Source organism: Epinephelus lanceolatus, chromosome 3 (assembly GCF_041903045.1).
Source record: "Epinephelus lanceolatus isolate andai-2023 chromosome 3, ASM4190304v1, whole genome shotgun sequence".
Lineage (NCBI taxonomy): Eukaryota > Metazoa > Chordata > Actinopteri > Perciformes > Serranidae > Epinephelus > Epinephelus lanceolatus.
Window position 1 is genome coordinate 50,789,748 of NC_135736.1, and position 14,482 is coordinate 50,804,229.

Genomic DNA, 14,482 nt, shown 5'->3' on the forward strand with positions numbered 1-14,482 from the left:
CTGCATGTCACTAACTGGGCTCTACTACATGTCACTAACTGGGCTCTACTGCATGTCACTAACTGGACTCTACTGCATGTCACTAACTGGGCTCTACTGCATGTCACTAACTGGGCTCTACTGCATGTCACTAACTGGACTCTACTGCATGTCACTAACTGGGCTCTACTGCATGTCACTAACTGGACTCTACTGCATGTCACTAACTGGGCTCTACTACATGTCACTAACTGGACTCTACTACATGTCACTAACTGGGCTCTACTGCATGTCACTAACTGGACTCTACTACATGTCACTAACTGGACTCTACTGCATGTCACTAACTGGACTCTACTACATGTCACTAACTGGGCTCTACTACATGTCACTAACTGGGCTCTACTACATGTCACTAACTGGACTCTACTGCATGTCACTAACTGGACTCTACTACATGTCACTAACTGGACTCTACTGCATGTCACTAACTGGGCTCTACTGCATGTCACTAACTGGGCTCTACTGCATGTCACTAACTGGGCTCTACTGCATGTCACTAACTGGACTCTAGTGCATGTCACTAACTGGACTCTACTGCATGTCACTAACTGGACTCTACTGCATGTCACTAACTGGGCTCTACTGCATGTCACTAACTGGACTCTACTGCATGTCACTAACTGGGCTCTACTGCATGTCACTAACTGGGCTCTACTGCATGTCACTAACTGGGCTCTACTGCATGTCACTAACTGGGCTCTACTGCATGTCACTAACTGGACTCTACTGCATGTCACTAACTGGGCTCTACTGCATGTCACTAACTGGACTCTAGTGCATGTCACTAACTGGACTCTACTGCATGTCACTAACTGGACTCTACTGCATGTCATTAACTGGGCTCTACTGCATGTCACTAACTGGACTCTACCGCATGTCACTAACTGGACTCTACTGCATGTCACTAACTGGGCTCTACTGCATGTCACTAACTGGACTCTACTACATGTCACTAACTGGACTCTACTTCATGTCACTAACTGGGCTCTACTACATGTCAGTAACTGGACTCTACTGCATGTCACTAACTGGACTCTACTACATGTCACTAACTGGGCTCTACTACATGGGCTCTACTACATGTCACTAACTGGACTCTACTACATGTCACTAACTGGACTCTACTGCATGTCACTAACTGGGCTCTACTACATGTAAGTAACTGGACTCTACTACATGTCACTAACTGGACTCTACTGCATGTCACTAACTGGACTCTACTACATGTAACTAACTGGACTCTACTACATGTCACTAACTGGACTCTATTGCATGTCACTAACTGGACTCTACTACATGTCACTAACTGGGCTCTACTACATGTAACTAACTGGACTCTACTACATGTCACTAACTGGACTCTACTACATGTCACTAACTGGACTCTACTACATGTCACTAACTGGACTCTATTGCATGTCACTAACTGGACTCTACTACATGTCACTAACTGGGCTCTACTACATGTAAGTAACTGGACTCTACTACATGTCACTAACTGGGCTCTACTACATGTCACTAACTGGACTCTACTACATGTCACTAACTGGACTCTACTACATGTCACTAACTGGACTCTACTGCATGTCACTAACTGGACTCTACTGCATGTCACTAACTGGGCTCTACTACATGTAACTAACTGGACTCTACTACATGTCACTAACTGGACTCTACTGCATGTCACTAACTGGGCTCTACTACATGTCACTAACTGGACTCTACTGCATGTCACTAACTGGGCTCTACTACATGTAACTAACTGGACTCTACTACATGTCACTAACTGGACTCTACTGCATGTCACTAACTGGGCTCTCCTACATGTAACTAACTGGACTCTACTGCATGTCACTAACTGGGCTCTACTACATATCACTGACTGGACTCTACTACATGTCACTAACTGGGCTCTACTACATGTCACTAACTGGGCTCTACTACATGTCACTAACTGGACTCTACTACATGTCACTAACTGGACTCTACTACATGTCACTAACTGGACTCTACTACATGTCACTAACTGGACTCTACTACATGTAACTAACTGGACTCTACTGCATGTCACTAACTGGACTCTACTACATGTAACTAACTGGACTCTACTACATGTCACTAACTGGAGTCTACTACATGTCACTAACTGGACTCTACTACATGTCACTAACTGGGCTCTACTACATGTAACTAACTGGACTCTACTGCATGTCACTAACTGGGCTCTACTACATGTAACTAACTGGACTCTACTACATGTCACTAACTGGACTCTATTGCATGTCACTAACTGGACTCTACTACATGTCACTAACTGGACTCTACTACATGTCACTAACTGGGCTCTACTGCATGTCACTAACTGGACTCTACTACATGTCACTAACTGGACTCTATTGCATGTCACTAACTGGACTCTACTACATGTCACTAACTGGACTCTACTACATGTCACTAACTGGGCTCTACTACATGTAAGTAACTGGACTCTACTACATGTCACTAACTGGACTCTATTGCATGTCACTAACTGGACTCTACTACATGTCACTAACTGGGCTCTACTACATGTAAGTAACTGGACTCTACTACATGTCACTAACTGGACTCTACTACATGTCACTAACTGGACTCTACTGCATGTCACTAACTGGACTCTACTGCATGTCCCTAACTGGGCTCTACTACATGTAACTAACTGGGCTCTACTGCATGTCACTAACTGGACTCTACTGCGTGTCACTAACTGGGCTCTACTGCATGTCACTAACTGGACTCTACTGCATGTCACTAAGTGGGCTCTACTGCATGTCACTAACTGGACTCTACTGCATGTCACTAACTGGGCTCTACTACATGTAACTAACTGGACTCTACTACATGTCACTAACTGGACTCTACTGCATGTCACTAACTGGGCTCTACTGCATGTCACTAACTGGACTCTACTGCATGTCACTAACTGGGCTCTACTACATGTAACTAACTGGACTCTACTACATGTCACTAACTGGACTCTATTGCATGTCACTAACTGGACTCTACTACATGTCACTAACTGGACTCTACTACATGTCACTAACTGGGCTCTACTACATGTAACTAACTGGACTCTACTACATGTCACTAACTGGACTCTACTACATGTCACTAACTGGGCTCTACTACATGTAACTAACTGGACTCTACTACATGTCACTAACTGGACTCTACTGCATGTCACTAACTGGGCTCTACTACATGTCACTAACTGGACTCTACTACATGTCACTAACTGGACTCTACTACATGTCACTAACTGGGCTCTACTACATGTAACTAACTGGACTCTACTGCATGTCACTAACTGGGCTCTACTACATGTAACTAACTGGACTCTACTACATGTCACTAACTGGACTCTACTGCATGTCACTAACTGGACTCTACTACATGTCACTAACTGGACTCTACTACATGTCACTAACTGGGCTCTACTGCATGTCACTAACTGGACTCTACTACATGTCACTAACTGGACTCTATTGCATGTCACTAACTGGACTCTACTACATGTCACTAACTGGACTCTACTACATGTCACTAACTGGGCTCTACTACATGTAAGTAACTGGACTCTACTACATGTCACTAACTGGGCTCTACTGCATGTCACTAACTGGACTATACTGCATGTCACTAACTGGGCTCTACTACATGTAACTAACTGGGCTCTACTGCATGTCACTAACTGGACTCTACTGCATGTCACTAACTGGGCTCTACTGCATGTCACTAACTGGACTCTACTGCATGTCACTAAGTGGGCTCTACTGCATGTCACTAACTGGACTCTACTGCATGTCACTAACTGGGCTCTACTACATGTAACTAACTGGACTCTACTACATGTCACTAACTGGACTCTACTGCATGTCACTAACTGGGCTCTACTGCATGTCACTAACTGGACTCTACTGCATGTCACTAACTGGGCTCTACTACATGTAACTAACTGGACTCTACTACATGTCACTAACTGGACTCTACTACATGTCACTAACTGGGCTCTACTACATGTCACTAACTGGACTCTACTGCATGTCACTAACTGGGCTCTACTACATGTCACTAACTGGACTCTACTACATGTCACTAACTGGGCTCTACTGCATGTCACTAACTGGACTCTACTACATGTCACTAACTGGGCTCTACTACATGTCACTAACTGGGCTCTACTACATGTCACTAACTGGGCTCTACTGCATGTCACTAACTGGACTCTACTACATGTCACTAACTGGAGTCTACTGCATGTCATTAACTGGACTCTACTACATGTCACTAACTGGGCTCTACTACATGTCACTAACTGGACTCTACTACATGTCACTAACTGGGCTCTACTACATGTCACTAACTGGGCTCTACTACATGTCACTAACTGGGCTCTACTACATGTCACTAACTGGACTCTACTACATGTCACTAACTGGACTCTACTGCATGTCACTAACTGGGCTCTACTACATGTCACTAACTGGACTCTACTACATGTCACTAACTGGACTCTACTGCATGTCACTAACTGGACTCTACTACATGTCACTAACTGGGCTCTACTACATGTCACTAACTGGGCTCTACTGCATGTCACTAACTGGACTCTACTACATGTCACTAACTGGGCTCTACTACATGTCACTAACTGGACTCTACTGCATGTCACTAACTGGACTCTACTACATGTCACTAACTGGACTCTACTACATGTCACTAACTGGACTCTACTACATGTCACTAACTGGACTCTACTGCATGTCACTAACTGGACTCTACTACATGTCACTAACTGGACTCTACTACATGTCACTAACTGGACTCTACTACATGTCACTAACTGGGCTCTACTACATGTCACTAACTGGACTCTACTGCATGTCACTAACTGGACTCTACTACATGTCACTAACTGGGCTCTACTACATGTCACTAACTGGACTCTACTGCATGTCACTAACTGGACTCTACTACATGTCACTAACTGGACTCTACTGCATGTCACTAACTGGACTCTACTACATGTCACTAACTGGGCTCTACTACATGTCACTAACTGGGCTCTACTACATGTCACTAACTGGGCTCTACTACATGTCACTAACTGGACTCTACTACATGTCACTAACTGGACTCTACTGCATGTCATTAACTGGACTCTACTACATGTCACTAACTGGGCTCTACTACATGTCACTAACTGGACTCTACTACATGTCACTAACTGGACTCTACTGCATGTCACTAACTGGGCTCTACTACATGTCACTAACTGGACTCTACTACATGTCACTAACTGGACTCTACTGCATGTCACTAACTGGACTCTACTACATGTCACTAACTGGGCTCTACTACATGTCACTAACTGGGCTCTACTGCATGTCACTAACTGGACTCTACTACATGTCACTAACTGGGCTCTACTACATGTCACTAACTGGACTCTACTGCATGTCACTAACTGGACTCTACTACATGTCACTAACTGGACTCTACTACATGTCACTAACTGGACTCTACTACATGTCACTAACTGGACTCTACTACATGTCACTAACTGGGCTCTACTACATGTCACTAACTGGACTCTACTACATGTCACTAACTGGACTCTACTACATGTCACTAACTGGGCTCTACTACATGTCACTAACTGGACTCTACTGCATGTCACTAACTGGACTCTACTACATGTCACTAACTGGACTATACTGCATGTCACTAACTGGACTCTACTACATGTCACTAACTGGGCTCTACTACATGTCACTAACTGGACTCTACTGCATGTCACTAACTGGACTCTACTACATGTCACTAACTGGACTCTACTACATGTCACTAACTGGACTCTACTACATGTCACTAACTGGGCTCTACAGCCGAGAATGAGATGTTTATATCTACACAGGGACCAGTTTCTCATCAACAGAGATCACCATGTTGTACCGCCATGTTTCTACAGTAGCCCAGACCAAACACTGACTCGAGACAGAGACATTCAAGTGTACATAATCAGCTGTCAGTTTCAGATGGTTGGAATCTGTAATCTGCAATCTGTGATGTGCGATCTGTAATCTGTCATCTGTCATCTGTAATCTGTGATCTGTAATCTGCAGTCTGTGATCTGTAATCTGTGATCTATGATGTGTAATCTGCAGTCTGTGATGTGTAATCTGTCATCGGTGATCTGTGATCTGTAATCTGTAGTCTGTAGTCTGTGATCTGTAATCTGTAGTCTGTGATCTGTGATTTGTAGTCTGTGATCTGTAATCTGTGATCTGTAATCTGTAAACTGTAGTCTGTGATCTGTGATCTGTAATCTGTGATCTGTAATCTGTGATCTGTAATCTGTAATCTGTGATCTGTAATCTGTGATCTGTAATCTGTAGTCTGTGATCTGTAATCTGTGATTTGTAATCTGTGATCTGTAATCTGTAGTCTGTGATCTGTCATCTGTAGTCTGTGATCTGTCATCTGTGATCTGTAGTCTGTGATCTGTAATCTGTAGTCTGTGATCTGTAATCTGTAGTCTATGATCTGTAATATGTATTCTATGATCTGTAATCTGTAGTCTATGATCTGTAATATGTATTCTATGATCTGTAATCTGTAGTCTGTGATCAAAAACCTGCTGGGCAATAAATCCTATCTGATTCTGATGATGTAATATTTCATATTTCAGTATTCATCAGTGAGACTTGAGCAGAGTGGACTCACGTCTCCAGACAGCTGAGCGAACATGGACCTGAAGGACTCATCCACGTCGCTCTCTGAGATTTCCTCCTGCACAGAAGAAGAAGGAGCTGGGGTCAAAGGTCATAAAAATATGCCGTGATTTATTGGTTTCTGTTATTAAAGATATGAACACACAGAGCGGCTGTCACTCTCCAACAAACTCATCATCGTGTGTTTGACTGTAAACACAGATGATGAATCATCGTCCTGGTTATCGTCAGTTTATTAATGAATGAATAAGTTAGTTTGGAGGGTTTGTTGAGTTAAAAGATAACAGAGATGGCTGATAACAACAACAACAACAAAGGTGACGAATCACTTGTAATAATGATCCTTATTATTTAATAACAGTAATGTTTTGTACCTCTTCTTCAAAGTTCGCCACAACGTCGTCGTCCATCTCCCTGCAGAAACACACACACACCACACACAGTGTCAGTGACTGCACACACACACACACACACACACACACACACACACACAGACTCACTGCGTCTCCGACTGTTTCTCGGTGAACACCCTCAGGACGAAGTCGGCCTCCTTGGAGGGTTCAAAGGTCGACGGGACGATCAGGTACTCGCCTGGTGGGAGGCGGAGCCTGGTGCTGACCTCTCGCAGGTTGATGAAGGTCTCTGAGCGAGCGCAGGAGGAGTGACGCAGGAAGAAGTCCTTCTTCATGTGGACGCTGGGACAGCCTCGGAACTGATGGACACACAGACAGATGAGACAGACAGACAGACAGACAGACAGACACACAGACAGACACACAGACACACAGACAGACACACAGACAGACAGACAGACACACAGACACACAGACACACAGACAGACAGACAGACACACAGACAGACAGACAGACACACAGACAGACAGACACACAGACAGACACACAGACACACAGACAGACAGACACACAGACAGACACACAGACAGACAGACAGATACACAGACAGACACACAGACAGACACACAGACAGACAGACACACAGACAGACACACAGACAGACAGACAGACAGACAGACACACAGACAGACAGACACACAGACAGACACACAGACAGACAGACAGACAGACAGACACACAGACAGACAGACACACAGACAGACAAACACACAGACACACAGACAGACACACAGACACACAGACAGACACACAGACAGACAGACAGACACACAGACACACAGACAGACACACAGACAGACAGACAGACACACAGACAGACAGACACACAGACAGACAGACAGACAGACAGACACACAGACACACAGACAGATACACAGACAGACACACAGACAGACACACAGACAGACAGACACACAGACAGACACACAGACAGACAGACAGACAGACAGACACACAGACAGACAGACACACAGACAGACACACAGACAGACAGACAGACAGACACACAGACAGACAGACACACAGACAGACACACAGACAGACAGACACACAGACAGACAGACACACAGACACACAGACAGACACACAGACAGACAGACAGACACACAGACACACAGACAGACACACAGACAGACAGACAGACACACAGACAGACAGACACACAGACAGACAGACAGACAGACAGACAGACACACAGACAGATACACAGACAGATACACAGACAGACACACAGACAGACACACAGACACACAGACAGACACACAGACAGACACACAGACAGACACACAGACACACAGACAGACACACAGACACACAGACACACAGACAGACACACAGACACACAGACAGATACACAGACAGACACACAGACAGACACACAGATACACACACAGACACACAGACACACAGACAGACACACAGACAGATACACAGACAGACACACAGACAGACACACAGACAGACACACAGACACACAGACAGACACACAGACACACAGACAGACACACAGACAGACACACAGACAGACACACAGACAGACACACAGACACACAGACAGACACACAGACAGACACACAGACACACAGACAGATACACACACAGACACACAGACAGACACACAGACACACAGACAGATACACAGACAGACACACAGACAGACACACAGACAGACACACAGACACACAGACAGACACACAGACACACAGACAGACACACAGACACACAGACACACACACAGACAGACACACAGACAGACACACAGACAGACAGACACACAGACAGACACACAGACACACAGACAGACACACAGACAGATACACAGACACACAGACACACAGACAGACACACAGACACACAGACAGACACACAGACACACAGACACACAGACAGACACACAGACAGACACACAGACAGACACACAGACACACAGACAGACACACAGACACACAGACAGACACACAGACACACAGACACACAGACAGACACACAGACACACAGACAGACACACAGACAGACACACAGACAGACACACAGACAGACAGATACACAGACAGACACACAGACAGACACACAGACACAGACAGACAGACAGACAGACACAGACACACAGACACACAGACACACAGACAGACAGACACACAGACAGACACACAGACAGACAGATACACAGACAGACACACAGACACAGACAGACAGACAGACAGACACAGACACACAGACACACAGACAGACAGACAGACAGACACACAGACACACAGACAGACACACAGACACACAGACACACAGACAGACAGACAGATACACAGACAGACAGTCTCACCTCGTCAGGGATCTGTGAGGGAGAAAAAACACATTTCAGTCTAGAGAATCTCTTCATTTTCTAAAAAAGCTTTTATTGTGAAACATAGCAGGAACTTCCTGTGGAGGATTCAGTGACTATAATAGTTTGCATGTGGTACTTCAAATGTAGCTCCGCCCACCTGGTGACAGTTTTTACGTTACCACAGTAACAGTTCAGCTGGAACACAGACACAGTGACTGAAATAATAACCTGATGACATCACACACATCGTGAAAGACGGCCAGTGATGATTGGTCGTGGACATATGTGTGTGATGTCATGTCTGTTGTGGACACAGTCGCCTGATGTGACACAGAGACTGTCCCAATAGACATAAAGCCTGCTTTAATAAAGGCTACATAAAATTAAAAGAGGCTAAGCTAACAGCTAAAGGACGCAAAGTGGACGACCTGAGGACACTGGGACTTTATTATCATCTGGTTTGAGGACGTTGGGACTTTGTCATCGTCTGGTTTGAGGACGTTGGGACTTTATTATCATCTGGTTTGAGGACGTTGGGACTTTGTCATCGTCTGGTTTGAGGACGTTGGGACTTTGTCATCGTCTGGTTTGAGGACGTTGGGACTTTGTCATCGTCTGGTTTGAGGACGTTGGGACTTTATCGTCGTCTGGTTTGAGGACGTTGGGACTTTGTCATCGTCTGGTTTGAGGACGTTGGGACTTTATTATCGTCTGGTTTGAGGACGCTGGGACTTTATCATCGTCTGGTTTGAGGACGTTGGGACTTTGTCATCGTCTGGTTTGAGGACGTTGGGACTTTATCATCGTCTGGTTTGAGGACGTTGGGACTTTATTGTCGTCTGGTTTGAGGACGTTGGGACTTTGTCATCGTCTGGTTTGAGGACGTTGGGACTTTATCATCGTCTGGTTTGAGGACGTTGGGACTTTGTCATCGTCTGGTTTGAGGACGTTGGGACTTTATTGTCATCTGGTTTGAGGACGTTGGGACTTTGTCATCGTCTGGTTTGAGGACGTTGGGACTTTGTCATCGTCTGGTTTGAGGACACTGGGACTTTATTGTCGTCTGGTTTGAGGACGTTGGGACTTTATTGTCGTCTGGTTTGAGGACGTTGGGACTTTATTGTCGTCTGGTTTGAGGACGTTGGGACTTTATTGTCGTCTGCTTTGAGGACGTTGGGACTTTATTGTCGTCTGGTTTGAGGACGTTGGGACTTTATTGTCGTCTGGTTTGAGGACGTTGGGACTTTATTGTCGTCTGGTTTGAGGACGTTGGGACTTTGTCATCATCTGGTTTGAGGACGTTCAGACTTTATTATCGTCTGGTTTGAGGACGTTGGGACTTTGTCATCGTCTGGTTTGAGGACGTTGGGACTTTGTCATCGTCTGGTTTGAGGACGTTGGGACTTTGTCATCGTCTGGTTTGAGGACGTTGGGACTTTATTATCGTCTGGTTTGAGGACGCTGGGACTTTATCATCGTCTGGTTTGAGGACGTTGGGACTTTGTCATCGTCTGGTTTGAGGACGTTGGGACTTTATCATCGTCTGGTTTGAGGACGTTGGGACTTTATTGTCGTCTGGTTTGAGGACGTTGGGACTTTATCATCGTCTGGTTTGAGGACGCTGGGACTTTATTGTCGTCTGGTTTGAGGACGTTGGGACTTTGTCATCGTCTGGTTTGAGGACGTTGGGACTTTATCATCGTCTGGTTTGAGGACGTTGGGACTTTATCATCGTCTGGTTTGAGGACGTTGGGACTTTGTCATCGTCTGGTTTGAGGACGTTGGGACTTTATCATCGTCTGGTTTGAGGACGTTGGGACTTTATTGTCGTCTGGTTTGAGGACGTTGGGACTTTGTCATCGTCTGGTTTGAGGACGTTGGGACTTTATCATCGTCTGGTTTGAGGACGTTGGGACTTTGTCATCGTCTGGTTTGAGGACGTTGGGACTTTATTGTCATCTGGTTTGAGGACGTTGGGACTTTGTCATCGTCTGGTTTGAGGACGTTGGGACTTTGTCATCGTCTGGTTTGAGGACACTGGGACTTTATTGTCGTCTGGTTTGAGGACGTTGGGACTTTATTGTCGTCTGGTTTGAGGACGTTGGGACTTTATTGTCGTCTGGTTTGAGGACGTTGGGACTTTATTGTCGTCTGCTTTGAGGACGTTGGGACTTTATTGTCGTCTGGTTTGAGGACGTTGGGACTTTATTATCGTCTGGTTTGAGGACGTTGGGACTTTATTGTCGTCTGGTTTGAGGACGTTGGGACTTTGTCATCATCTGGTTTGAGGACGTTCGGACTTTATTATCGTCTGGTTTGAGGACGTTGGGACTTTGTCATCGTCTGGTTTGAGGACGTTGGGACTTTATTGTCGTCTCGTTTGAGGACGTTGGGACTTTATTGTCGTCTGGTTTGAGGACGTTGGGACTTTGTCATCGTCTGGTTTGAGGACGTTGGGACTTTGTCATCGTCTGGTTTGAGGACGTTGGGACTTTATCGTCATCTGGTTTGAGGACGTTGGGACTTTGTCATCGTCTGGTTTGAGGACGTTGGGACTTTATCGTCATCTGGTTTGAGGACGTTGGGACTTTATTATCGTCTGGTTTGAGGACGTTGGGACTTTATTATCATCTGGTTTGAGGACACTGGGACTTTATCATCGTCTGGTTTGAGGACGCTGGGACTTTATCATCGTCTGGTTTGAGGACGTTGGGACTTTGTCATCGTCTGGTTTGAGGACGTTGGGACTTTGTCATCGTCTGGTTTGAGGACGTTGGGACTTTATCATCGTCTGGTTTGAGGACGTTGGGACTTTATTGTCGTCTGGTTTGAGGACGTTGGGACTTTGTCATCGTCTGGTTTGAGGACACTGGGACTTTATTATCATCTGGTTTGAGGACGTTGGGACTTTATCATCGTCTGGTTTGAGGACGTTGGGACTTTGTCATCGTCTGGTTTGAGGACGTTGGGACTTTATTGTCGTCTGGTTTGAGGACGTTGGGACTTTGTCATCGTCTGGTTTGAGGACACTGGGACTTTATTATCATCTGGTTTGAGGACGTTGGGACTTTATCATCGTCTGGTTTGAAGACGTTGGGACTTTGTCATCGTCTGGTTTGAGGACACTGGGACTTTATTGTCGTCTGGTTTGAGGACGTTGGGACTTTATTGTCGTCTGGTTTGAGGACGTTGGGACTTTATTGTCGTCTGGTTTGAGGACGTTGGGACTTTATTGTCGTCTGGTTTGAGGACGCTGGGACTTTATTATCGTCTGGTTTGAGGACGTTGGGACTTTGTCATCGTCTGGTTTGAGGACGCTGGGACTTTATTATCATCTGGTTTGAGGACACTGGGACTTTATTATCGTCTCGTTTGAGGACACTGGGACTTTATTATCATCTGGTTTGAGGACACTGGGACTTTATTATCGTCTCGTTTGAGGACACTGGGACTTTATTATCATCTGGTTTGAGGACACTGGGACTTTATTGTCGTCTGGTTTGAGGACGTTGGGACTTTATTATCATCTGGTTTGAGGACGTTGGGACTTTATTGTCGTCTGCTTTGAGGACGTTGGGACTTTGTCATCGTCTGGTTTGAGGACGTTGGGACTTTATTGTCGTCTGCTTTGAGGACGTTGGGACTTTATTATCGTCTGGTTTGAGGACGTTGGGACTTTATTATCATCTGGTTTGAGGACGTTGGGACTTTATTGTCGTCTGCTTTGAGGACGTTGGGACTTTATTATCATCTGGTTTGAGGACGTTGGGACTTTATTATCATCTGGTTTGAGGACGTTGGGACTTTATTATCATCTGGTTTGAGGACGCTGGGACTTTATTATCGTCTCGTTTGAGGACACTGGGACTTTATTATCGTCTGGTTTGAGGACACTGGGACTTTATCATCATCTGGTTTGAGGACGCTGGGACTTTATCATCATCTGGTTTGAGGACATTGGGACTTTATCATCATCTGGTTTGAGGACACTGGGACTTTATCATCATCTGGTTTGAGGACATTGGGACTTTATTGTCATCTGGTTTGAGGACGTTGGGACTTTATTGTCGTCTGCTTTGAGGACGTTGGGACTTTATTGTCGTCTGGTTTGAGGACGTTGGGACTTTATCGTCGTCTGGTTTGAGGACGTTGGGACTTTGTCATCGTCTGGTTTGAGGACGTTGGGACTTTATCGTCATCTGGTTTGAGGACGTTGGGACTTTATTATCGTCTGGTTTGAGGACGCTGGGACTTTATCATCGTCTGGTTTGAGGACGTTGGGACTTTGTCATCGTCTGGTTTGAGGACGTTGGGACTTTATCATCGTCTGGTTTGAGGACGTTGGGACTTTATTGTCGTCTGGTTTGAGGACGTTGGGACTTTGTCATCGTCTGGTTTGAGGACGTTGGGACTTTATCATCGTCTGGTTTGAGGACGTTGGGACTTTGTCATCGTCTGGTTTGAGGACGTTGGGACTTTGTCATCGTCTGGTTTGAGGATGTTGGGACTTTGTCATCGTCTGGTTTGAGGACACTGGGACTTTATTGTCGTCTGGTTTGAGGACGTTGGGACTTTATTGTCGTCTGCTTTGAGGACGTTGGGACTTTATTCTCGTCTGGTTTGAGGACGTTGGGACTTTATTGTCGTCTGCTTTGAGGACGTTGGGACTTTATTGTCGTCTGGTTTGAGGACGTTGGGACTTTATTATCATCTGGTTTGAGGACGCTGGGACTTTATTATCATCTGGTTTGAGGACACTGGGACTTTATTATCGTCTCGTTTGAGGACACTGGGACTTTATTATCATCTGGTTTGAGGACGTTGGGACTTTATTGTCGTCTGGTTTGAGGACGTTGGGACTTTATTGTCGTCTGGTTTGAGGACGTTGGGACTTTATTGTCGTCTCGTTTGAGGACGTTGGGACTTTATT

At 45.5% G+C, this 14,482-nt stretch overlaps 1 protein-coding gene across 2 annotated transcripts in view; it reads right to left on the bottom strand.

The window, feature by feature from the left end:
- Window positions 1–14,482, bottom strand: part of LOC117255601 (calpain-1 catalytic subunit) — a 45,412-nt gene that overhangs the window by 9,732 nt on the left and 21,198 nt on the right. For both annotated transcript variants that reach the window (XM_078166572.1, XM_078166571.1), the window contains 4 exons: window positions 9,550–9,561; window positions 7,316–7,527; window positions 7,190–7,229; window positions 6,808–6,873 (listed from right to left, as the gene is read on the bottom strand). In XM_078166572.1, the coding sequence (XP_078022698.1) occupies window positions 6,808–6,873; window positions 7,190–7,229; window positions 7,316–7,527; window positions 9,550–9,561 (330 nt within the window). The remainder of the gene's footprint in view (window positions 1–6,807; window positions 6,874–7,189; window positions 7,230–7,315; window positions 7,528–9,549; window positions 9,562–14,482) is intronic.